Source organism: Nylanderia fulva, unplaced genomic scaffold (genome assembly GCF_048542155.1).
Source record: "Nylanderia fulva isolate GAGA-0341 unplaced genomic scaffold, ASM4854215v1 Scaffold41, whole genome shotgun sequence".
Classification (NCBI taxonomy): Eukaryota; Metazoa; Arthropoda; class Insecta; order Hymenoptera; family Formicidae; genus Nylanderia; species Nylanderia fulva.
In genome coordinates, this window is record NW_028190488.1 from 680,089 (window position 1) to 707,505 (window position 27,417).

The following is a 27,417-nucleotide window of genomic DNA, read 5'->3' on the forward strand; positions in this document are numbered from 1 at the left end:
GGTGAAACAGAACTCGTATCCGACATAGTTCAGTCGACTCACGTAATGGTTTAAATCGCTCGTAAATCCTGTAACGCTCCTTGCGTTATCCTCGCGTGAAATTATGTCGTCGGCGACATTACGGAATGCCGATTGCGCAAGAACAATTAAGTTCGTTAGAACGATGAGCGCGAGAAAGTGTGAAATAATGTTGCGCGCGCTTTCATCCATTTGTTCCTTTGTCGAGGAACGCTTGACTTTTTTTATGTTATATCACTTTATTATTAGGATATCTTCATTGTTAGTCAATCGATGAAAATCGCAATTCAGCAATAGTTATACAGCATTTCTATGTCAGCTATCAGATTTTAATACCTATACTGCGAAAAGAATAAAATGAAACGTAACTGGAGAACAGGAGGAATTTTTGCGAAAATTACGAGAGCTAAATTTCGTAACAGATTTTAGCAAGCAAGCTTAAGGAATCGCATTGTTTCGAAGCATCGCGAACTTCTTGTCATCTCGAGGATATCGTTTCGAGCGATTTCTCTCTTTGCGATGATTTCTATCGTAACCTTCATTCATATGTTGGAAGGAGAGAGAAAGAGATCGCAATTTTATATTATTGCCACATCACGTCGTGCTTTTTTACACAGTGATATTGCTCGATTGTCCATGTGCCAGTAACGACGAGTATTATTTAAAGCTTCCTGCGAGTTCCACTTTGCGTGAAAGGAAGAATTATTATTTGCGGTTCTCTCTCTTTTCCTCTCTCTTTCTGTCTTTCGAGCTACTACCAGCATAATTCTAGACCCCATATTGACCCAGACCGCATGAGCTGAATGCACTCTACCGTCTCGCACGGTGCTCGGGATCATTCATGAGCAAAGACATGTTAATCACTTGAATTATTGCGCGAGAGTTTCTCGAGTGCAAGAATATCATCTCCGTAGAAATGACTCAAATTCACGAAAAAAAAACTGGAACAACAATTTTTTTTAATGAGAAGAGAATACGAAAGAAGATTACTTAATTATTGATATTTTTTGAAATGGAATATATGGAAATCCGGGCGGAATAAAATATCGGTCACGGATGCTGGAAAGACGCATCGATCTTTTCGCAAGGTATTTCGCGAAAAGCAGATTGCGCGCTTGCGCGAAGAGGATGCGAGTTCCGAAGGGATTCTTGTACGACCTGATATCCCTTCTCTCCCATCTTCGCCCGTTCATCATTCCCGTGTGTCTCGACTCCTCGACTCCTGGCGATTGCATGCTGCGGCAGGATTCTTGACTCTGTCGCACACATTACCGAGCTGATCTACGATTGCGATGTAAAAAATACTCGTTATCAGGGTATTATCTCTCGCTAAAAGATCTGAAATAATCTTCTTTAGAAAAATATATGGTTTATAAAGACAATCTATTAAAGAAAATCTACAAAGAATAAGAAGAAATCCTGTAATCAAACCGAGGAAAATCCATGTAAATATCCTTATCATCGTGACGCAAGCAAGTTTCCGTTCGCGTGAAGATCATAAAGTATCGAAGTCACGGGAATCGATAAGATCATAATATTTAGTATTTCTGTCGCAATTCCGCGTCATTGTAACTTTTGTCCTCGCCTGATTGAAGGATTACGGGTTGGATCATCCATCGTCAGACAATTGTGATATCGCAGGCTTATGTACACTTGGATCGACAGACAAATCGATCGACGTTATATCGAAGGTATATATCGTTCTCCTGTCAGCCACCTACCCGTCACTTTTGGGTGTCGATTGACGAGTGCGGCGGGCATTGAAATTGGAACCGTGTCGCCGGAAGTGAGGCTTCCAATAATGACGAGTACACATAACGAGCAGGCGAGCTCGCGATCCCCATTTGCCGGAGCCGCAAACAGGAAACCCCATCATTCGTTAATTCGGCACTCGCGCACTCGATATAATTATGATGAAGCCAATTAATGGCGCGCTGGAATACGGATACTTAGGCAAGCCGGATCATTGATCAATGGGAGATTATTGATATCGGAACCCACGTTACGTGAGCACGGTGTGAAGTAGCTCCAACGTCATGGTATTTAAATGGGAGATGTCTGGAACTCTGCTCGTCAGACCGTGAATCGGTTCGCACGAATCGTGCGAGCGCCGCTTCTACGCCCTTCGCATTGTTTCAAATTGATTAAAAAAGAGCGTCCTGCGTTAAACGGGATGGAGATAACGTCGAAGTTAAAGGGTTATTGATATGAACACAAGTGGCTATCCCTCTCTCCCTTAGACTACTTCGATACTTTCGGTAATATACATATATCTCTGATAAGAATATATTTAAAGACTCATTCATTTTAATTATATTAATGTGTTATTCAATTATAATAGGTTTATCAACTTTTTTCATTTATATCAAGAGAACCATTTAATATTTATCAAGAGAACTCTTTTTATATATAAATTTATAAAACAATTTTATAAACTAAATTAATTCGAATAAAATTAGAATCTACTTCATCGTGGAAAAGATTGAAAACGGAAGTGTGAGGCAAGTATAACTTATGATTAAAAATTACACGATTTTTAAAATTTTTATAAATAAATTTATGAACACTCTTAGGTCTTCGTTAAAATGTGGGCAGATACATTTTGTGAATATTCTGTGGAATAAGTGCAAACAAAATTAAGATGTAAGAAACATGTCACAGAATGCAATTAAATTCTACTATTCAGTCTTTAAGTCGTATTCCAAATCTCTGTGCATAATTCTCCACAAACTGGCTTTCTTATAAGATAAAATTTTTCTTCATTTTACATGACGTCATCTGCACGTGTTTCATATAATTAATTTTTGTATGTATATGTTTAATTATTCTTACTCGATATACGATTTCATTCTTGATGCATATTAATGATTCCGCGTTGCTTGCTTCAAATGGCACATCCAGACGATCTTTTTTCAGGAGCAATGTATATATGTATAGATGAATAATAGTTATTTTATTCACATATAAATCAAAGTCTGCGCCACGCGCGGCCGGCTTGTAAATATTTCCGAAATAAATTATCTTAAACACTACGGACGCGCGTAATTTTCGCGTCCTGAACACTTCCGACAGTTTTCGTTTATACGACAGTCGACATTCAGTATCGCATTTCCATGCGATCCGTTAGAAATTTCTCACGCTTGCCGATAATAATTAGCGTTAAATTGCAATTTCACGAGAACGCGTCGGCTCGATTTCCTCTTCCAGTCCTTCGGTAATAGCACGGATCGATGGTTCGATATTTCTTCATGCTTATTCCATCGGAATCGGTGTCAGGGCGAGCTATTCGATCGCTCGATCGACGTGCGAGCGATCTTACGGCACGCCTGCTGTCTAATTTATAAGGCAACGATATTTCGCGAATAGAAATAGGCGCGAATGGTCCTCTTTATCCCGTAAAAGTCGGTCGTTTACGCGAGATAAACGTAACGCTTTACGATGCACTTGCGAAACGTATAGTTATTCCTCGCAGCATCGTTCAAGCTACGGCTCCGAGATCGGAAACTCAAGTTTCCGAGGAGGTAGATTGGACGCTAATGATCGTTTAATCTCCACGCCCCCAGGAACACGCTTAAAATTTGAACCTTGGCCGGTGTCACGGAAGGAGGCTGCTCCTCACCGGCCTTTTGTTGTAATCGTCGTCGATGTCGTGGAGATCCGGTGGGTCCGCGAAACCGCTGTCCTCGTAACGAGTGCAGCGTGAACCGGGCGATCTTGGGGGATGGACCGGATGAATGCTATGATTTAGAAAGGAATATAAAACCTCCCAGAATAACGCGAGCTTTGCGAGCTTGAGATATAAAAAATACAGAAAATAATTTTCGCAACAATTGGATGTCTGTTGATATTGAATATTTGTTTTCTTGATGTGCAAAAGTCGCGCATCATAAATTTAGAGAATTATATATAATAGCAGATTTGAGAGAAAATTTGAATTGTAGAAAATATAAGGCGACGTAAAATAATTTCGCGCACTCTTACCTACTTCCTATTTTAATTTTTACCTGGTGCATCTTGAAGGACTCGTTTCCAAAGGCTCATCATATCTGCGGGACAGCATCGTAAAGTCGCGATGAGCAGCGACCATTTTCTGCAGCCGCGAAATGATCTCGTAATCGGAAGTGCAGATTGGCTCCGACAATAGCTTCGCCACGGAGACGCGGAAGCTCTGGAGCTGAGACAGGAAATGAATGATTTGCGAATTGAATCTTGCTCACCCAAGTGTTAACTTTTCTATCCGCCGCACATTTTGCGAGACAGATAATTGTTTCCGTACATATTTAAATGACGAAACAAGTATTTTGATTTGTAGAATATCATTCTTTATAAATATTTTTTTCTAATATAGAAATACTTATAGTATAAAATATTATTTTGGAAGAGTAGATATGTTACGTGTAATAAAATTTAGGAGAATAATTTTTGTAGCTCTATTGAACTCTAGTAGCATTGATCAAATTTTTCCGATGAATATATATAATGATATTTTTCCTCTATATTTATACTCTATATAACATACTCTATATAACATTTTATTATACAAATGTAACCAAATGCAGCAAGAGTACAATATTATAATTAGGACACTCGGTCCTACTTTGCGCATAATTTATTATAATTAATGGTACCTTGTTCTGTGCCTCTAAATTAAAGTTTCGCAAATTAAAATGAAAGTTCTACATTTCAGAAAGCAAAGTTGCAGGCAACGACGTCGAGATAAAGTTTCGTGGTGTTATATGCAAGATTCGCAGTCCTTTCACGGAGTACGAGCTTAAATCGAAGGGACTATCTGCTTTACAGGCCGGCGACGCTCGCGAACGTGTCTCGAATTACGGCAATGCAAAGTCACTTGAAATCGTCCTGAACGAGCATTACGCGTTCCCGACGAGAGAGATCGCAATCACGCGAATGGCTGCCATCGCGCGAGTCATTGAGATTGCCACAATGAATTAACGAGCCTCTTTGGCCTGTACCTCTTCGGAGTATTAGAAATAAGCTCGGCGCGCTTGCAGACGTGCTTTAATAAGAGATCAAAGTGTTTTGAACTTGCAACAGAAGATCTGCGGATTATGGTTAGAAATGGCGAGATAACTTTCACGCAGAGAATATATAAAATACCAATTGCTCTCTATCATAATTAATTTGGTTTTCGTAAAGGATTAAAGAGAAACTTCTCTTCTCTGAGAGGAAATTTAATATATTATTCTATTTAGTATATATTATATTAATTATGTTATTTATAGTAGATATATTATTTAACAATAATTTATGTATAAAAATCGAGAAGAAAAATATATATCTAGGACAGTCAGAGGCTGTCGTCGTTTTTGCAGCAACTTGTTTTGCGCATTTCAATTCGCGTTCGTGCGCAAGAATAATCATAAATCAGAATTACGGGAATATATCAATACGCGTGCCGAATACACGATTCGACATTGAGACACGCGTTTCACCTTATGCATTTTTTTGCCAGCACACAAGACGTAAGCATTCCCTGACGTTAATCGTCAATTTATTCAGCATCCATGTTTCTCCCGACAATTTCAATTTCATTTTATTTTATATTTTATGTTAAAGTGGAACAGGGCGCGAACTTGTAAAGGCGAAGCGAGATTAAATAGCAGGCGACGAAAGCAATAACATATATATGTATCTCACCTGGGATTCTCTCCTCGTGACGTCGGAGAGATTTTGCTTAACCTGAGTGAGCTCGTCGCGAAGAAGTTGCAAGGAATGGTCGTTTATCGATCTTTCCTGATCGGCTGTCTCCACGGTAGTCCTCATCTGCTCCTTCGCCATCGTCAATTTTCTGTTATAACGCGTTCTCAACATCTCGCTCTCGACGAGACGCTTCTGCAGCTCGTCTATCTTACGGCTGCGTTCCAGCGCGGCTATCTGCTCGCAGAAAATGCGATCAAGTAGGTTAAAACGTCTGATGGATAGGTGCAAGAATATGAGATATTTTTGCGCGACCAAAATTCACTCAGGAATTTTGTTTTCCCGATATACGTCGCTTCGTGATGTTCATGAGAATATAAAATCAGTTTAATATATATAAATTGAATCTCTTCAAATTTGAAAAACATTTATCTTCTGCTTTTTTTATAATATATATATATATATTGTATATACTCTTAATGAAATTATTTTATTGTTATCATACTTATTATATCATCTATTAAATATATTTATTTTAGTATAATAGAAATAAAATTTGACGAAATGATAATAAAAATAATTAACAATCTAGTATCGTGAGTATAGGCAAAAACAATGTATTGCTTTTGCATGCAATTGTCATTAATCATACAGTCGTGAAAAAATGCCATGCCTATATTTTGCGAAGCAACATATTCGGATTTATCTAATTATAAGGAAGTACGGAGTCTCGTAAATTATACGTGCCTTATAATCTGCGGCTTCCGTCAATTGTGCGCTCAACTCTCGATTCCGCGATTTTTCGTCCGACAATTGGATTTGCAATCGCTCGACCTGTTTTGCTAGCTTCTTCGCGCTGAAAGAGAGGAAGAAAAACTGCTCGCACTTTTTCCTCATTTTATTTTATTTTTTTTATATCTTTTTTCTTTCGATCCCTTCGCGCGTCGAGCATCGGGAAGCGACGAACATATAAAGAGAAATGCATTCAACGCATTTGGAGTAAACCGCGAACCGCGAAACAGGAATTATGGGTGACCGTCGACGTGGAAAAATTACGTCGCATTTTCGAATACATAAAGTTGCGCGCCAGTTAAATTTTCCAATAAACCGCAGTTCCATATTTCTCTCATTGGACAGCCAGTCGATAGGCATTATTGTTTTCCCGCTGACATGTCGCATCCGACAGATAGATGGAAGATTCGAGGTCAATTGTAACGCGGATTAATTGTTGCAACAATTCGGAATGATAGTTTCAACTCCTAAACACTAGACAGAAGACGAATGAATGATTTTTACAAACTTTATCTCTGGCTCCCGAATTTCTCGCGATTATTTAAATTATTCATTTGCGCGTTTTATATGCGACAGACAGCGCGATTAAATAATGGTCTCGCGCAAATAATAATTTCTATAAATTATTCAATGTAAGTTCAAAATTCATATGTAAGTTCAAAATTTGTTACAAGCGGCTCCGGGCTATTCTAAAACAAACCGTATGTTCGCCTCGTCGCGTTCGCTCTGCAACAGAGATTTCATCCTCACGCTGTCTTCTTGCAGAGATAATTTTCTGCGTAGAAGATCCAGATGTAAGTCCCTTCGCTGCAATTGCTCCCGTAAAGTTCGGACCCGACGTTGCAACTGATAAACCACGGAAGTCTGCGTGACAGAAAGAAAGAAAAATTTACGCATTTGTCAAAATACTTCTTTCTCGATGACACAATCATTTTCCGGGTGTGACACATAAAGTGTGTGCAAATGTACAGAAACGCAAAAATGTGCCGGGTTCAAATTTTCTCGTGCAATCATCGATTTGCGTTTGAGGAGTATTACTTGATGAAGGATAAACCTAGATATTAACTTGTGAAATAAAATAATATAATATAATAGTGAAATTTCTTATATGTGATATATATGATTGCCTAAAAATATATACATACAATACAATAATTAAATGCACGATAAGTGTATAAGAAAATAAATGTTCATAAAATGAGAAAAGGCTCTTTGAAAGAGAAAAGATCTTTTTTATATCGACATGTTATCGGAGATTATTTAATTAAAAGTTGCTGCAAGCGTCCTGTTTTACGTTGAAAAGAGCGGCTGTAATATCGAATAACGCCGCAGGCAGCTAGATTAAATGGAACTTCATTAAACGATAAACTGTCAATTTGAAGCAACAATTACGCGCCGCACAAGCAAAGCCTCGACCAGCATCCAATTCAGCCGTACAGAGAGTATATATATCGGGAAACCTAGAGGAACGGAGAAATAAGAAAAGCACCTCTCTCTCTTTCTACATGAAATATACGCCACGGAAGAACGAAATGAACGTCTACGAGGAGGATGTCTGAGAATGCTGTAAAGCTTCTCTCTAAGGCGCTTTGCTCGCGCCGAGGCGAGGGCTTACTTCTTTGAGACAAGGAAGCTCGTGGAACGATCGCTCGCGCCGAATCCTCGGTAGGGTCGTATAGCTGGAGCACAAATACTGCGGGCGTGCGGTAAGCACACGATTTGCACGACAAAGAAACACAGAACAAAGGAGAAGAAGTTAGCAATGTGACAGCGGCATCGGGAAGACGTAATATCGATCGTGTCCTTCACCTTGTCAACCAGCTTGTCGGTCTCTAGTCTGGCTAGCTGCTCGGCCCGCACCAACAGCGACTCCGTCAGAAGATCGAGCCCGATTTCTTGAGAGATCTCGTCCATCTGCATCGCCTTGCCGAGTCGGTCCAAGAAGGTCACAAACTGGAAAATGTATAGAACAACAAGAAGTTACATTTGGAAGAAATATGAATAGTTACGTATAAATAGAGAGATGTTTTGTATCTAATTAAAATTGATTAAAGTATTACTTTAGAGATTGTGTCTTTACAAGTAGAGATTTAATATTTTACTTAATTCAAAGAAAAAAGGATAAAGCAGTGTTAATTATATAACATCTTTAACTCCTCGTTTTCAACGTCAAGATTGTTTTCAAGAGAAACATTTGAAATCACCGTCTGCTTGTCTCTGCGTAAAGACTCTCTAGAGAGTTCACTGCTCGTAAGTTCAGATTCCAACTTGTGTATCTTTGCTTCCAGGGCGGCGCGTTCATCTTCCAGACTGCGCACCTTCATCATTGTGGATTCGACCAACTCGCTCTGTCGATTCGCCGACTCCGTCGCCGAGTTCACCTTTTCTCGAAGACTTTGTATTTTCTGCGGAAAGAGAACGCGCTCGTGACGTTACGAATTTCGATATCGCGCTGATTAAACTCGTCCTCCATATGCCAAGACCAAAAATATACAAAAGTTTCAACGTTTTTATAAGATTCTCGATTTTTTATCATTGAACAATTTATACAAAATTTATAATTCATAAACTTTCATAAATTTACAAAAAATAATTGAATAATTTATCAATATGAACAAGACGACTGAAAGCAAAAATGATTTACGTTTAAAAAACTTATTTTTTCTCAAACAAAAATCGCGCATATGTGGTTTCGACTTAAGAGTGACGATATTAAATGCACGATGAGCTACTAGCGACTGATCCTTGTTGTCTGCCAGGATCTCTCGGACACGATCCTTAATCGCGTTCTCATGAGACTCGACGAATCGATTGGGTGTACTGACGAGGATCGCCAAGGACTCTAGAAGGTGACGCAGGTCGTTTTGCACTCGTTGCGTCTTCTCTTCGCGAGCTTTTAAATCCTCTGTAAAACCGACACAAATTACCAGAAGTCACGAGACTTAACCGGTCGCCATCGTTTACCTCGTAATTGGCAGATCAGCGCCTCTTGATTGGATATGTTCCCCGTTGCGCTGGTTAAGCTTCTGTTCGTGTTCACAAGTTTGTCCCTCAGGTCGTTTATTTCCTTTTCCGCGACCCTATATTGCATTTCCACGCACTCCTTCTCCTGATATAGCAGTAATTAATAGTTTTACATAATTAGACAAATTCATAGATTTTAAATAAGAACTTAAATAAAGTAAAGGAGAACTTTTTTTAAATTTTTGATATTGATAGATAAAATTTTCATCATTGTACCTGACGCAGACGATCTATGTCGACCAGCTGAACGGACACCTGTCTCTGCAACTGCTCTTTTTCCGTAGTGGCACGATCGAGAGCGTCTCTGCAGGTTCTGAAATCTACCTCGACGCCCGTCAACTGGGTCTCGACGTTCATGCTCTTTGTTCGCAGTCGATTCACCTCTTGCACGAGCTCTTCGGCCTTGTGAATCACCATCTCCGGACTGTGATGCACCGCCTCGCTGTACTCGACGTTCAACGCGTGTGCCAGTCTTCGTACAAAATCCTGTGGGAAGGAGATATCGAAAATGCGATTTTAATGTCGGAGAAAAGAAAAGATTGATGCGATTTTTTTCTTCAGTGAAATATATACAAATGGATGTGTCGATAGCACGACGTGAAAGTGCAGTCGAGCGCATATTGAAATAACATATGGCACCTGCAGATTCAGACGGGCGCGCTCCTTCAATTGAATCTCCTCGGATATATTGTGCTCCAATTGTCGAATTTTCTTGTCGTACTCCCTGACCTTTTCCTCGTGATATTTTACATCACGTTGCAGACCTTGTATCGTGATCTCACTCCTCCCCTGGGACGAGTAGAGGTTCCTCTCTCTCTCTTCGAGTTCCTAAAATCGTTATTGAACTCTGCGAAACGTGTCGTGAATTTATCTGTCAACTACAAATTCTATACTCGTCGTCAAAATTTTCTTGGTGAAACTCAGACAAGCAAAAAGAAAGAAGCAAATGATCTCGACGCTCATTAAAGGAGAAATCCTTTAATTGTCCGCTTGTTGACGGAAATAAATTAACCTGAATGCGCTTCTTGAGACTGGAAATGACAGCATTTTGCCTGGCTGCCTGCTCGCGAAGCTGATCGGTCTCCACCTGCAATTCCACGACCCTCTGGTCCCGCGATCTCACGACGGTCTTCATCTCCTGCAACTAAAGTGTCGAGACGTTGAATTAATAACGATCAATTTTCGAAGCGAAAAATCAATAATCTGAGTTTTACCTCGGACATAAGTCTATCTCGTTTATATTCAAGGGCTGCCAGCTCGCTTCTTAAAGTAGTCGTCAGATCATGAGTCATAGCGTTGTCTGGATCCGCCTGTAATCAGACATTCAGTTGCCTCATTTCCGATAAAATAAAAATATTTTATATGTATTGTTGATGTATTTTCATTTGCAACGCTTCGGTGAAATGTGCGGAATTTTTTCACAAAAGTCAGATTTAATTATCCTGTAGAGCTGTACGATAAATGACATGAAATTCTAATTACATTTGCATGGGGATTAACATCGAATGAATAACAATAAGTAATCTACGTGAAAACACGTGTCGATGGGTGATAGACATGTTTGCTTACTAGTTACAGTCGTTTACATGCTTTTACGAGTCTCTCAGCATAGTTGCATCTTGTATACAAGAGAGTTAGAGTGACAATTGTTATAAATTATCAATCTCATCGTCTGTATCGCACCGGGTCGTATACGGAACTCCCGTTGGGTTTCGCCGCGGGCGTGAGAGGAGACTCGTCGTAAAGAAGGTGATTTTATTTCCCGAAGCTTTCTCTACCCGAGAGAGGACTTGATGCTGAAGCGCTCGTTTAAAAGCCGGGAATAGATTAGCGGCTTCTGAAGTTCCGACCTCCGATCTCTGCCACGCTCAGAAAGAACGTGAGGAGGATCCGCAGGTCTCTCCCGGCGATTCGTAATGACGTTCATTTAAAGCTTCCACGACGGAAACCTTACGAGGCGATTTGCGCCTCGGTCATTAAGTACGTCTGCCTGAAATTGCCGCCGGATCTTAGAATGTCGACCACAATGTGGATAAGTCGGCTCATCATCAACGGTTCTATTCTTAGAATATCCTTGGACTCGTGTATTTTTAAATGCTTGCAAGATTAAGACAATATTGCACGTCTTAGGAATTATTTCTTTGGTAAGTCCGTGAAATCGATTTTTCGTCACTAAAAATATTTTCTAATGAAAGTAAAGATCAATGTGAGTTATCATTCGCATCATACTTCAGTCTTTAATCCCACACATTTTAACAATTTTTTAGTGTAGAAAATGAGATTAATATTATTGTTCATTTTTTTATTTTCTAGCGCAACAGATTACTTTGTCAAAATTTTTCGAAGAAAGAAATCAACAATATCGAAGAAGACTATATTCAACTAAATTGCTTACGGCAATTGGAACGAGTGTTATTGAAAAATAATAGTAGAAGAGTATTTCGTGTTCCAACGCAAAACTATATCAATATTCGAGCAAATCAACAACGATACGTCAACGCGAGAGATTGCGTTACACGCAATCAAGTGTTGCACAAAAATATTTTTTTGGGCGGAATTTGCCAAAGAAATAAAATACGCGGTCGACGTTATCGATCACTTTACATATTAATTAACGCGACTCTGCTTGCGATTATTGCAATGCGATTCGACGATGATTAAATTACCATCAAGCCAAATTGGAAGGATGCACATGCTAGCAAAAGGACCGTTATATAGGTAACGAATATATGGCTGAATATATATATATATATATATATATATATGTATCGATAATTATCGTCGTTCTAATTAAACATTTCAGTAATCTAATTCATACCCACAAAGTCGCTTTTATCTCGCTTTGGTACCGATTTACATTCGACATATTTAATTAATTTTTAACAAATCTGACTTGTTATGCGAGCTACGTGGAATTAAATATATCCCGTCGAATTATTTTCTCATAATGTGAAATTAAATAAGTGCACATTCAATAGAAATTTATTTCGTCGTTAATTACGATCATAAGCGGATTAAATTTTTTATCGTGTAAAAAGTAACGTAAAAAATCTTTTTACAATTATTTCTTTTTACTCCTATCTCTCTCTCTCTCAATCTTATTTGCGAGTTTGCAAACGGGAATGAATTGTAATATAACTTTATGATAATTGTCTTATTTTATTTGAACGCAAACAAAAGTAGGAAATGAGATCATAATGGAATAAACACGGTGCGAAATTGTAAATGAAAGTATCTTTATGCATAGGAAATTTACTAATTACACATTCACTCTACCAGGATACTGACATCTAATACTCAAAGCTGATTGAATTACATTTAGTTAACGAAGAAGCTTGCTCCACTTTAGTAGCGTATTCGAACATTTCCTTCTCCGCAGAGATCATTAAATGAGGAATTAATTAAAAATAATAATTAATAATTAAGCTATCATAAAAAATAGAACAATTCCAATAATGTCGTGTAAGATTTCCCTGGCAGAAAGTGTAATTAACCCCGAAAATATAATGTATTCCTAAAAGGCGGTTTCGCCAATTGTTCTCTCTCTTGTCAGACGAAATTAATCTCGCCGCCGCAACATCTCGTATTTAATGTACAACTGGTCCGCTCGAAAACATAATCAACTATAGCTACCTGGTCTCGCCCATCGGATTTATCCCCGTAGGAATTTCCGCCGCACGATGGTGTTTACTGTTACGCTTCGTGTTCTCGAAGTCCGCTCTTCAAGTTCGCATGGAACATTTGAATCGACGCAGAGTTCTCGCATTCGAAATCCCGATAGCCGATCGCAAATATTGTTTCCATCTCCTGTTTCGCGAGGAAACGGCTCTCACGAACCGTCGCCAATTTCCAGGACGATCCAGGGCGCGCGCGCAGGACACAGGCAGTTACAATAGTGAAGTTTCGTCTGCTTACGACGGTGGATTACGTGACCCGAATCGTGCCGTCGCCGCCTTCCGAGGGCGACCTCGCGGCCTCAGGTATACATATACCTGCACGAAAATCTATGCTCGCAAAATCTACGTCATCAGAGATATCGCGACGAGAATATCGCCGTGGAACCGAGAGCACGATACAATGGAATATATATATATTCGCTTGAATTTACAGGGTCAGTGTTTCCGCAATGATCCGTTTCTCAATGACGCTCTATATTTGGTTCCCACAACGCGATACAGAGACGGATGCCTTCCGATTTTGATTAGTGCAAAGTATAAATATGCATACACTGTGGAGATATTTATAATACAGTCAAATATAGAGAAAAAGAATAAGAATATATATAAGAATAATATGTTATATATATAAAACTTATATTATACATATATAATAAGGTATAATATAAGATATATTATATCTTATATTATATCTTATTATATTATATTTTATATATATATATACATATTTGCCTGAATTTACAGGGTCAGTGTTTCCACACTGATGCCAGAGACGGATGCCTTCCGACTTTGATTAGGGCAAAGTATAAATATGTATACAATGTGAAGATATTTACAATACAGTCAAATAGAGGAAAAGAATAAGGAGTGAAATTATTTATATTTAATTTTCGAACGAAAATCTCTGCTATTTTTTCCCTCGATTAAAAGGCTTTCAGAACGATTTACATATATATGCAGTTTGAACGTGAAATTAAAAGAAAATCATCTGCACGGGATGTTGCATTCATGTACGCTCGTCGGAAATAAATTAACGTCTATCGCCGGTTTGGACGTACGAGTTATTTAAATTCAATGTGTTCTATCTCCCTGGGAATCAGATTAAAATCAGAATCCGCGATCTATTGTACGTTGCATCAATTATCTCGCGATTCAATTACGCGACAGAACTGGATTTGTGTTATTATACATCTCTCTTTCTCTTCACCTGACCTGAAAATAGTTTCAATGAGCGGGATGGCTTTTGGCAACGGCACAATCCCGCGCTTTCGTGGAATACCGCGAATTTCCACGGTGCTTAAATCCGATGTGATATCGAATCATATATACATATATTTGTGATATTCTCCAATAAACATCTCAACAATTTTGAGGAAATGCGCGACCTATATTATACAGTTGATATTTACTTGGTATAAGCGCGCTCGTGCTTACAACGGAGGGATTACAGAGCAGAGCCGGCACGAGGCATCCCGTGCACGTACTCGTGTAAAAAATTTGTAAATTCGCCATCGGGAAGACTCTCTTGCGAGTCTTTCTTTCTACGGAGCGGCATGTTTCGCCGATACAGCGCAAACACACGAAATTTCATCGTATACGGGCGGGCGTAATAAAATCGCAATAAAATTGCAATGAGAGTACGTGAGCATTTTAAGAAATATACTGTTAAAATAATTTAAATCCAGCCTCCCTCTCCGTTGAAAGTTCAAATGACACATGTAGCTTCTCAGTCCATTAAAAGTGGAAAAAGTTGTTACGTGTGAAAATAAAAAATGAACGCACGAGCCTTGCATGAGCAACATTTCTACCTATACTTATGCAAATCTGATCTACACGTCGCCGGGATGAAATTTATTGTTACAACTTAAAAACGTGGAATAAAATATATTATATTGCGCAGTGAGAGAGTTTTTACTTCAACTAAATAAACGATATAACGTTTTTGCAAATTTTTGCAAGTTTTGTATGATAAAGTTTTTTGAAGCAATCAAAATATGATATTATATTTTTAAAAAAATTGCGATTAAACTATGCGTTTATATAATATTTGGAATTCGATATTTACAGTGGCGAGCTATTTTAATAAATATTGATTGGCTATCGAATTTTGCTTTTCATTATACGTATATACAAGTTAAAAATATCATAAACAAGGTAAACCATTGCGAAGTTAACGTTTACCTTTTTTATTATTTTTCTGCATCGATAATAAACATTTATCTACATCAATTTTTCTATTAGAATAAGTATAAGTAACAGGTAAAAGCTTCTCTAGCTGAGATGTTTTATATGAAAATATTCCATGTTATATAAACGGGAAAAATCTTTCGAATACTAAGAAGATTATATAACGAAACGCAAAAATATGAAATTCTGGGCTTGTTGGAAATTCTATTTTTATAAGATATTACATTTATATTTGTTATTAAATTAATGATGTATATGCATGTCATTTTTCTCATATATTTTCTTAAAATTACAACAGTTTTCCATATTTGAGAGAGATATATAGAGAGAGCAAGGAAAACAATCTAAATTTATTTTGGAAACTGATACGTAAGCCTGGTAGAATCTACATGTAATTAAAGCATAATACTGGCACGCTAATGTACCAGCAAATATAGCTGATATAGAATACTGCATCGATCTATTTGTTCATCATAATTACACGAATTAGATGCACCAGAACAACTGGATATCAATGAAACCAAAATGCAAATCTATATTTATACAGCATAATCTAACTCTATCTCTACTTACATAAAATGATATTATTATATTATTTTTTTACTTAATTATATAATTACTTTTATACATGGTTTATAAAAATATACCTATATTTTTCTGTGCAATTGAAAGAACAGAAAAAAAGATTAAATATTATTTTAATGATGGACAATTTGAAACTTTTAGTAGAACAAAATAATAAACAGAGTGAAAATTTGTTCTTATCACATGTTATAAACTGAAAGAAGTAAAATAAGCTAAGAAAATGAATCTTCCAAAATCTATGAGAAATGTCAAATCTATGATAATTTTGTACATTCCCCAAAAAAGATACGTTTATTTTCGGAAACCAACATTTCAAACCAGTCGAAAGAGAGACTTGAGGCGAAATTAAATGTCGGAACATTGACAAAACCCGGATCTAGTGAAGTCTCCTGCGCAATCTTATTTTCCCTCGCGACCAAGATAAGTCAATCCCTTTTTTTCAGTCGTGCTCGATAAATTAAGATCGGCTTCGAAAGCACGCGACAGCGCGTACGGTCGTTTGGGGTAGCAGCGACAGGTGAAATCGATTCCCGTGCAACGCTATGGCAACGCGACCCTTATTCACGCGCGAGTCGATACGCGGTCGCACGATTCGTGCGATTCAAGCGAGTTCGATGCGATGAAGAAAAAACGAGAGAACGATAATGACGAGAGCGCGTGACGGAATCCTGCGTGCAATTAAACACACGAATCGTCTAATTAGACAGCAATGTGTGATTTGGCGCGACGAGACAAGAGACGTTCTCGATTTAGAAAGTCGGAGATATTTAAGACAGAAATTGCGTGATTTGTTTCTTTTTTTCACGTTGACTAAGTCTTTCAATATTATTTTGTTAATCGAATATATCAAAGTATTTAAATTAAATATAACATATTAAGTCTAACATCTAACAAAACGTATATTTGACTTAAATACTAATATATGTTCAATTAACAAAATAGTAATTTAGTTGAGAAAAGTTTAGTCAAATTAAATAATTTTTTTCAATGCAATTAATAATTGTTCAATGTAAAAATAATTTGTCGTTCTTATTTTATTTTTGCTTCATTGATATTACGTAATCGTGATCATTATAATCATTATTTCGTAACATGGAAACATCTGCGTGTTCTAATTTTAAATTTGAATAATTCTAAAAATGAGATATGTTATTACGCAGAAAAAGAAGATAGCACATTTGAACATTGCGAGACAGACTTGAATAATTTAAATTCTGCATTATAATGGCAAATTTTCATCTCGTGCATTTTTCAAGAATGCCAAAATGTCACAGCAAATTCGGAATATACGCAAAAATACGAAAAAGTAAAAAAACACTGAAATCCTTTTATCATGGCATTTATATATCTCAGATCTTCCTAAAATGTTCTCTGATCAAAAATAGCTCGCGTTGCTTAAAAGTTGGTCGCATTCCAAGATGACGAATCGATTCATTGGCAACCAATGATCCATCAAATAATCATGTTGATCGTGTAAAGTGATCCATATTGCGCATTTCCGTTATCGATCTGTTGCCCTTCGATGGACACATCGTGTACTAGCATGTATACAATGAGAACCTTTGTGGCGGATGATACGGGTATATGCACGTGACCGCACGTACGATTAGCATGTGAATGCATATGTGCATGTTGCATATATATATATATATATATATATATATATATATGTATGTATATACGAACTGATGCAGCGGCAGAAGGGACGATGTAAGCCAGTGATGTAGCTCACGATATATGCAACATTTACAATTCTCTATTCGAGCTCGCGAAATTCCGTCTAAACTTATAATAACTATCAAGACATCGTGGCTTGTTATACATATTCAAATATAACTTGTTACGTTACATTCAGAAGATGTCAGAATAATTTTACAATCATGAGATAACAAGCTCTAACTGTATATTATTATTATTCTCATTGCGCGCATTTCTTATTGGCAAAATATTGCGCTTGTGTAATTACAGGTAGAGAGATTATTTGGCAAGAATTTAAACACTTTTTATTCATCTCATGTACAGAGAGAGAATTTTCTCTGAGAATTTATCCTGAAATTCATGGTAATCGTGGGATAATATGGTACTGGAAGAATTTTATAAGGATTTCTCTGATTAAATTTATCATAATTAAAAATATATAATATTAATATCTACCACAATAAAGTATAAAATATGTTTGATTAATTGGACTAAAATATATAGTAAAATTTCAATAATTTTAAAATATATTAAAACCTATATTAAAAATTTATGATTCTTTAAACGTTTTAAGTAGAATAGATGATAAAAAGGTTTGATTAAACTCATAAAATATTTTATATAAATTTTACAATGCAGCATAATATTTTCAATCCAACTTAATCTTTTATGATAATATTAATGCAGTATGGTAATTTTCAGCTTATTATCAAACATAATAAAATTTGCAGTGAATTTTACGGTAAAATATTAATGAAAAATTAATTCTCTTCTCATATAGTTGCTTTACAGATTTAATTAAGCTCCGAAAGCTAATATTCGCGCGTCCCTATAATCATCGTAAGACATCGTCGGTCCGACGTAATTTAGCAAAATCAAAATATAACAACAACAATCCGTAATAATTTCCGTTCACAAGTTTTTAATTATCTCTGCATGTATATGTGCGAGGAACAACGTATATCCACGTGCGTGCATGTGTGCTTTTACAAGCGCGTATTATGACAGGTGCATTTTGACAGATCGTCGCGGGTAAGAAGATGCAATGAGTGCGTTTGTGTCATCGATTGACCTTCCGTGGCGAGGAGATGCAGAGCGTTTCAAAGATCCTCAGATCCTCTTCGGCTTCTTCCTGCGCCTCCCGCGTTTCGGCATCGTCAGACGCCATCCCGCTTCCTCGTTCTCGAGCCTCTTAACGAGCGGCAAGAGACCTCAACGCGAACTCGACATTCCTCGAACGCGTACGACCGCGAACACAACCCCAGAAGGAGGACGCATAGAAACCAGCTGCGACGTCGACGAAGCGCCTCTACGACTTAAACGTCGACGGGCGTCGCGACGCGTGCGATCGAAACGCATCGATCCGAGAAAACAATGTGCTTTTGCGCGCGCTTCCTTTAAAGTAAAAGGAGCCTTCGAGGTTTCGCTCCTTCGATCAAATGCGCGATATTTTTTTTTTGCATAAAATAAAAACGCAAAAACGAGTCCAATTTTTCTCTCTCTTCATCGCCTTTTTTCTTTTTATCGCATTTATATACGGAGAACATTTTCTCTTAGAATTTACCCTGGAAATCATGGTAATCGTAAGACAATATGGTATTGGAAGAATTTTATAAGAACTTTTCTGATTGAATTTATACCGCAATAAAAAATATTAATACGTACATAGTAAAATTAATAAGAACATATTTATATATTAGTGTGGTAGATATTAATATTTTTATTGTGATAAATATTAATCAGAAAAACTTTCATAAAATTTTCCAATATACCATATTGTCCCACGATTACCATAATTTTCAGGGTAAATTCTAAGAGAAAATTCTCTCTGTGATATATATAGTATGCGTATAAATTAACATTAAAATAAAGTTGTAAAATTTGTGCAATAATATATACCATATATATATATATACATATAAATGCAACAAAGAGAAAGGCGAAGAGAGAAAGAAAAATATGTGTATCTGACATTTTCTGTTTTAAAATTTTAGAGAACAATGCAACGTAAATGGTAAAATCGTTAATGATTGTATTGTTTCATTTTGCTACATTTCATTTTGACAATATTTATATGAAACAATGTGCAATGTTGCGCGTTGAGTGAATATAAATTGATTATAAAATGAATTTAATAACGTACCTGAAAGCAATGTGAATATGTTCCAGTTTTATCGTCTTTTTAAAATTGCAAATAACTTTTTATGCCAATCGTTAATGAAGCATAACAATATTAATATAACGTCACTTTAATTACCGGCTGTCATTCCTGTACTTTCTCAGAAATTTCTATACTTATAAATATCTTAAAATTTTATATTTTACTTGCAGAGATTCCAATGTCGCTTCAAGAACTAATATCTTGCTCGAAGAGGACAGGAAGCGCTATCTATAGCTGAATTTTGGATCTAGTACAGAATTGCTCGTAAGATAAATTACCGATAATTCAAGATGGCAACATCCTAATAGTTAATAGTGCACCGCATGTTACTTCTCACGTGCATGTGCAGTATTGTTTAATTTTTCGTTAGTTTTATTAATTATAACAATGTTCTCCCGTTTTTGTAATTTATGTCACAAAACCACAAACATCCAATTTGCACAATTGCAAAGAAATTACGTAAGTGCAATATTTCTTTTATTCTTGTTTATTTTGTTACATTACAGGCAACGAATGTAAATAAACTTAATCTAATTAAATTAATATTATGCACAGAAAAGAGGTATCAGAAGAAAGAGTAAAAATGTCAATCAGATCGAAGCACCGACTGACATGGAAGGAAAGACACCAATAATTGTCTGCAAACAGAAGAAGTTCAACTTTTACGAAAGACAAAAGTATTCTAAATTTGCACCTATACCACTGGCTAGTAAAGGATGGCTTCATTATAAATCTAAAGGGGATTATTTCTTCGTGTATCCTCTTACAAATGTAATGTATTATCTATAAATTTTTCATTATTTATCTGTATTTTCTATTTATATACCTGGCTCATATATGCACATTAAACTTTCAGGTGGAAGAAGAGGCATATGGTAACGAAGAAGAAGAAGTATACAAGTCTTTTGCACAATTTGGCTTAAATCCACAAATAATACAAGTCTTGGAAAGATACAATATAACAACGCCTTTGAAGATACAAACATTTGGAATACCTCAGATAATGAACGGTGCTAATACTGTCATAGCAGCTGAAACTGGTTGTGGAAAAACATTAACTTATCTTCTACCTATGATAGACAAAGTTTTGAAATGGAAAGAGTTAACAGGGATACAATACAATTCTCCATTAGGATTGATTATCACACCTACTCGAGAATTGGCATTTCAAATTGGGGTTTGTATTAATAAACAAACTATAATAAACAAAATTAATTAATTTCACTTGTCTTTAAGGAACATATTGTACTTTTTACAGCTAGAAGCAAAGAAAATATGTCAATATCTTAATATTCGTGTAAAAACTATTACTGGTGGAAAGACAGGAAAAATGATGATAGATCCACCTGTTGACAGAGTTGATATTATTATAGCCAGTTTCGGAGTCATCAGTAAATTAACCACACACAAAATTTATAAATTGAATATGGTCAGATCTATTGTATTGGATGAAGCAGATGCCTTATTTCATGAAACATTTGAAGAACAGTTACAAGTATTCCTGAAAAGAGTACCGGTATATATATTTACATCTTTTTAATTATTTATAAAGTATATATTTAAAGATGTGTAATATATACATCAAATCAAAATATCATTTCTAGCTTGGCTTTGCACATAATGTATATGATGACCAACTGCCTACAGGTGCTCAATTCGCATTAGCATCTGCAACGATGCCTGCAAGAATGTCGAATGTTTTAAACAAAATCATAGATGTAGGTATTCTCAAAATTTTAGGTACACAAATTGTACATTATGTTTTTTTATTTAATTATATTTTTTGTGCAGGTGAAATCATTGGTACATATAACTACAGATAAGCTACATCACATTCTTGTGCCACAAAAATTTATGAGAGTGGGACCAGATAATAAACCAATAGAACTTTTAAAATATATTAAGCCAAAAATAGCTAATAAGGAGCAAGTAATTATATTCAATAACAACAATACCACTTGTAACTGGGTCACTATGTTCCTGAACAAATGCAACATAGAAACAGTTCACTTAAACGGTGACATGCCGATGTACGAGAGACAAAACAAATACGCCAGCTTCAAAGGTGGTAGATGCCTTGTATTGTGCACTACAAACGCAGGGTCCAGGGGACTGGATACAGTTGCGATACGTCATGTGTTGAATTACGACTTCCCAAATGCAACCGCTGATTACATTCACAGGTATCTTATCATTATTTGCACAATCTGTCTAATCTCTTATAAATTTTGCATATATTACATATAGTATATATTATATGATATTTTGTGTGATATATTGTATGATATGTTATATATTATATTATTTGATACTTTCAGATGTGGTAGAACCGGAAGAGTCGGTGGTGTTGAGGACTGTAGAGTAACGAATTTTATAAGCTCTAAGGCAGAAATCACTATGGTACACAAAATAGAGAGGGCAATTCGAAAGATGAAACCGATACCAATATTCGATATTAATGAAAGGAAAGATGACGTTTTGGATTTACCTGAAATTGATGAGAAAGATCAGCAACAAGAATTTAGTATACCGTACTGAATATGTAAATAAAAATTATTTCATCTAATATATATATATATATATAATTTTCTCGCGGTTATTACATAAGTTATGCGAATATTCGATATTCAATGCGTAGTAAATGCATTTCTTTTTTCGCTTAACTTGTGTAGTTTGTAGTTAAGTGGATAGGATAGTTGCGACGATAATGTTTTACGAGGAAACTTTCGGATGAATCGTCCGATGGGATCAACTAATTAGCGGAATGTTGTTGTCCTATTTGATCTCTTTGGGAGACATCTCGAATAATTGTTCTCCACCCGAACTGATGAGTTTATCGGATTAATTAACATAGTTCTCTCAGCCAGAGAACTTTCATTCATATTTATTTCTTTTTTAAAGATAAATTCCTCGTAATTCATTTCGATCTATTTATCTCCTCTGCACGAAAAGCAGTCGAGAACAAATTTCTCATCCGTTTCCGACGACGCTTATCAATGTTGGCGTAACGCGTTTACCAGATGAAAGAAAATTAAGCGAGCCGCCCCGTCCCACGTTTTAATACTCCCTTCCCTCTCGTCGCTCAACACTTTCCGGCGGTTCCTTTTATCGCTACGATTTCTGAATTCCAAGTTTCAGTTCCAGGGAGAGGAAACCGCGACCCGCAGACACACACGTGCGTGACATGCTCCGTCCATCCGATGTCCCCTCCTGCCATGTCCAGGCGGCACTCCCACGTGGTGGACGCCCACACACGCGGCAAATAGGAATACTTCCCCCGTAGACGATGATGGTAGACCTTGCGTCTAGACGGTTTATTATTCGTGCCGGGTTTTAGCGAAATTAAATGCAATCGGCACGCGCCGACGATTCGTGCCCCCGCGTCACGCGCTGGGTGTGCCGGATCGTCTCGTGTCATCACAGGAAGGACCCCCTACGTCCCACGAGAGGGATAACGCCTCGGAGCGGCGAATTATCGCTCGTGTCAAACGTCATGCGTGAATGACAAAAGGGAGTCCGCTCGCCTACCGTAAAATCTAGGGTAAATGCCGACAGATAAATATTTGAAATATTCTTCGATCATTGAATTTGTATTATTTAATTTAATTCTATTTTGCTATTATTCCATAATTTTTAGTTTATTCGGTTTTTTAATTTATTATTTTTTTACTTCTTTTGTTCATTTATAATTTATATCATCGTATATTCTTTATTACAGCTGTTGTATAATCGGTTAAGACGGTGCTCCTGGACATCCTGTATTTATGATTTAATACACGTCGTTAACGCACTTCTGAAAGAGTATATATGTATATACTGAAGACGGTCACACCTTTAGCATACACGTCGTTAAAGTTACATCTGACGAACGCGCGTAAACCGTCTTCGTCGTCGAGAAACGGTATAAACCTATGTAGTGCCGCTAGTGGCGATCGCACGATGATAATGGATTAATTAGCGTGGGCAGCCGAGTGACATATAGGACAGAACGGTACGGTGGGGATCAGACGATGCAACGTCCTCCGTAGCGGGAGATCTCGTCTCTGATCTTAACCAGATGCGATTTGCGCCACACGCGCGGCTTTTGGCAGTAAGCATCATATGTATGCATTTACATACTCTTTAATCTTCCATTTTCTACGTGTTTCGGTTTTATTTTTTTAATCTATGTTGTTTTATTTTTTAAACTATACTGACAATGAGAGTTAAAAATATATATATTTTTAGGTTTTTAATAACAAAGAGGAAAGCGATAACAATTGTTATTTTTGAGAATGAAAATTGATATGTACGTTGTAAATTCTTTTCACATTCTGCCAGTAGAATGTTTTGATACAGTATCAAATATTAGGACGAGACAAAATAATTATATGTATGTGATGCTTAATGTTTTGATGAGAGTCCAGGAACATAACGCTGCTTGCTTAGAGATAAAAAAAGATGATTTACAAAGTTTCCGCGTCGACATGGACTGTTATTGTTTACGCGGAGATGCCCAACACTGGTTTCCGAGAAGAAGAGCGCGCGTCCGCATCCAGGCATGACCGGAAAAAAGTCGCGGCTCCTTGTGAAACGACTTGGTAACGACAACGACCTAAGGAGAAAATAGGTCAACCGTTTTGCATAGTTACGCAAAAAGTACATGATTTATAAGAATTTATTTCTAATCTCACTATACTTGAATTGCGGTAAAAGTAATTAATTGAGCATCGCAATCAAAAGCATGTCACGTCCGCACAGTCATTTATATATTTAATTGAGTTGAAATGTTCTCCTTTTTTCTCTTATATTAGATAAAATTAAAAAAAGTGACAGCAAATTGTTGAATAATAATTATATTTAAACAAAATTAATTATTTGAGATATTTATTCTTTTCATATAAAAGTATATAAATTTATATATTATTATATCTCATTTATATATTTATATAAAGAAAGGAGAATTAATTCTTTCATTACACAAACATATATAGTATATTACAACATGTATAAAATCAAAATGTTTTGTAAAAATAATGTATCTGAATTTTTTCAGAATTTTGATAGAATTAATAGAATTCTGATTCCTCTCTCTCCATCTTTCTTTAAGTAGCTCTAAAAACTAGCATCTATTAATTACATTGAAAATGATGTGCTAACGTGACAGAGGTGTGAAACCGCAATTAAGGATATGTGAGTAGTGAAAGGACGACTTAAGTATACCGAGCATAAATTTAATAAATATCAGGCGTGCTTTTGCCGCTCGTTCTAATCACCGGTTTCTTATCGCAGATTAATTTTTCTTCTTGATGAATGCACAAATTGCAACTCGCTTGTTCAATCTATCGCCGTTCTCGCTAATGTGCATACTAACGTTAAATGTAAAAGTTTCAAGATGCACGGGAAAGGAAAATTGATTTCGGTCATTGCCAGCTGATTTTTTGCCGGAACCGCGCTCGTCTCGGTGCATCCTAATTTGATTTTAATACCCGTCTAAAGATCGTGCAAGCTTGATCTCCTATAGAGGAAATATCTCATCACGTTTGCGCAAGAACCAGGATAAGAGCGGAATCGTTGTGCGAAACGTCATCGTGATTAGTTGGAAACAATGAGATAATAAGATGTGAGAACAATCAAAATTTTAATGGGAGATAATAGATATTGATGTACATAAAATACTGCGTAAGGAAACTTGAAAATTAATATTGCCGTTCTCAGTAAACAGGAACTGTTAATCGAACTGTTTCATGTAGTTAAAAAAACAAAGTTTGACGTCATATAATAAATAACAGGAAAATAATTAATTCGATAGATTAATCCGTTTTTTAAAATACTATAGTAAGCAATCTGCAATTAAAATTTACTTCTTCATAAGATTAATCATCATTGTGCAAATGAGATATGTAATTAATATCTCTCCACCGAGAAAGAATTTTGTTATTAAAAATTAAAAAATTAATGTCACAATAATATGGTAGAATTCTAATTCAATGGATTTATTTTTATTTGCATTAATTACATATTTTATGTACACATTTGATTTTTTTGCTATTCAACAATGTAATTCTCATTTTATTTATTTTTCAGTGAAAATGAAAGAAAGACCGATTGGAAACAACAGGGTCATTGTATATTAGTCATCTACGAGGGTCGTATCCTGAGGAATCGGAGTGCTCCAGGCACGGAGTACATATTGCCATAAGATGCACATTCAAAGCGCGGCGGGAAGGGGAGCGACCAATGAGAGGAAGCGTAGAGGGGGAAGAATCGGTGACAAGACCGGTCCGCCAGAGGCGAGCCTGACTTCAGTCGGTTCGCGGAGCGCAAGCAGTCAACGTTGTGGGGTATCGACGCTCGCACGAGCGTCTTCGTTTCGCGAGTTTTTTTTCTTGCATCATCTATTTCTCGCGCGATCGTGTCGGCGTGACAGTCGGGCAAGAATATCGGTACGAAAAATCGCCCTCGCACGTTGCGAGGAATCGTGAAAGGAAGAGAAGGTGAGAGAAGCAAGCGCCGGCGTCGGTTGATACCAGCTTGACGCGCGGTCAACTTCAGAGCGATCAACTTCAGATCCTCGAAGTGTGCTGCGTGTTCGCGAGCGTGGACCGGAAGCCACGACACCGGAAACGATGCCCGGACGGGCATCGTCGACGAAGCTGGATCGCGATCGCGCATTGAAAGAGGAAAAGAAATAAATATACATATATAAATCGTACGTTGTGTACATACATTCCTCGAACGTTCGCTTGTGTTTGTGACGCAGTGGCATTATTGACGCGAGTGAATCCAAACAATCGGTTGAGAATATCGAACTGTAATTCGCCGGAAGTCGGAGAGTGAATTCGCGAGATCGAGTAAAGTGATTTACGATCATCAGTAGTGATCCCTTCTTGTTGGTGATTTGTGACGGAAGACAGAAGATTGGAAAAGAAGAAAGAGGAGCACGCTAATCGGCGTGCAGCGTCAGTGGAGGTTACGGTTTGGTGTGCTCCAAAGGGAAACCGGAAGCCGCTATATTGGAGAGGAAGCGGGAAAGCGGCGTGCCGCTCTTCTGTGTGCCGCGGCAGAGGCGCTCGTCCCAGCCGGAAAACGTGAGTCTCATTTTTTTTTTTTTTTAATTGTTAGTCGATGTCAGAAATGTCAGAACATCGATGGAATTCTAATAAATGATAACACTCGTAATATTATAAAACACTCATAATATTCTAACAATTGAAATGCTAATTATATTTAATTATGTATATCTGTCAAAAGACATATCAATGATTTAATCATTATTATTATTTTACGATTTAAGTATATAGGAGTAAGTCTGAAACAAAATGCGTTTCAAATATATATTCTGATACCGATAACAATTAACGTATTTAATTATACTCTTACTGCGCAACACGGCAAAGGCTAAATGATAATTCCCTCGTAAAAATTAAGTAAATTAGAGAATACAGCATGATAATGAGTACCGTATCCAGAATTAAAACTACAAAGCAGAAGGGCAAGGTTCTCAAGCTGTAATTATTGTGCGAAAGAAACACCGGAAAACGTTCATTTGCGATGATTTGTTAGTTTCGTCGTTTAATGAAAAAGTCGAGTTGATAAAGGACGATACATATCTATAATTTATATCTATATCATCAT

At 36.8% G+C, this 27,417-nt stretch overlaps 2 protein-coding genes and 1 long non-coding RNA gene across 6 annotated transcripts; 2 read left to right on the plus strand and 1 right to left on the minus strand.

Moving 5' to 3' along the window:
* The first annotated feature begins 1,557 nt into the window (after positions 1 to 1,557).
* Positions 1,558 to 2,711, plus strand: LOC146721801 (uncharacterized). The gene is made up of 2 exons (XR_014925500.1): positions 1,558 to 2,276; positions 2,360 to 2,711. It is a non-coding gene; the product is annotated as an uncharacterized LOC146721801 (long non-coding RNA).
* LOC114943841 (coiled-coil domain-containing protein 170) lies at positions 2,483 to 18,971 on the minus strand. Of its 3 annotated transcripts, none has more exons than XM_029319566.2 (15): positions 18,712 to 18,971; positions 10,707 to 10,802; positions 10,505 to 10,636; positions 10,132 to 10,320; positions 9,709 to 9,978; positions 9,433 to 9,577; positions 9,201 to 9,373; positions 8,673 to 8,873; positions 8,278 to 8,421; positions 8,084 to 8,161; positions 7,169 to 7,332; positions 6,424 to 6,532; positions 5,677 to 5,913; positions 4,023 to 4,192; positions 2,483 to 3,755 (listed from the first exon to the last, which is right to left on the minus strand). In XM_029319566.2, the coding sequence occupies exons 1-15, from the start codon at positions 18,805 to 18,807 to the stop codon at positions 3,614 to 3,616; spliced, it is 2,346 nt and encodes a 781-aa protein (XP_029175399.1). In that variant the 5' UTR covers positions 18,808 to 18,971; the 3' UTR covers positions 2,483 to 3,613. The 3 variants fall into 3 exon arrangements, with proteins under 3 accessions (XP_029175399.1, XP_029175412.1, XP_029175405.1); XM_029319579.2 differs by lacking the exon at positions 18,712 to 18,971 and adding an exon at positions 13,126 to 13,468; XM_029319572.2 differs by lacking the exon at positions 8,084 to 8,161.
* A 1,113-nt stretch (positions 18,972 to 20,084) lies between these two features.
* Positions 20,085 to 26,867, plus strand: Dbp21E2 (putative ATP-dependent RNA helicase Dbp21E2). 2 transcript variants are annotated; one of them, XM_085486273.1, is made up of 8 exons: positions 20,085 to 20,259; positions 20,356 to 20,571; positions 20,657 to 20,977; positions 21,059 to 21,316; positions 21,405 to 21,518; positions 21,592 to 21,983; positions 22,119 to 22,342; positions 25,867 to 26,867. In XM_085486273.1, the coding sequence occupies exons 1-7, from the start codon at positions 20,188 to 20,190 to the stop codon at positions 22,336 to 22,338; spliced, it is 1,593 nt and encodes a 530-aa protein (XP_085342399.1). In that variant the 5' UTR covers positions 20,085 to 20,187; the 3' UTR covers positions 22,339 to 22,342; positions 25,867 to 26,867. The 2 variants fall into 2 exon arrangements, with proteins under 2 accessions (XP_085342399.1, XP_029175465.2); XM_029319632.2 differs by lacking the exon at positions 25,867 to 26,867 and adding an exon at positions 22,939 to 23,590.
* The last annotated feature ends 550 nt before the right edge of the window (positions 26,868 to 27,417 follow it).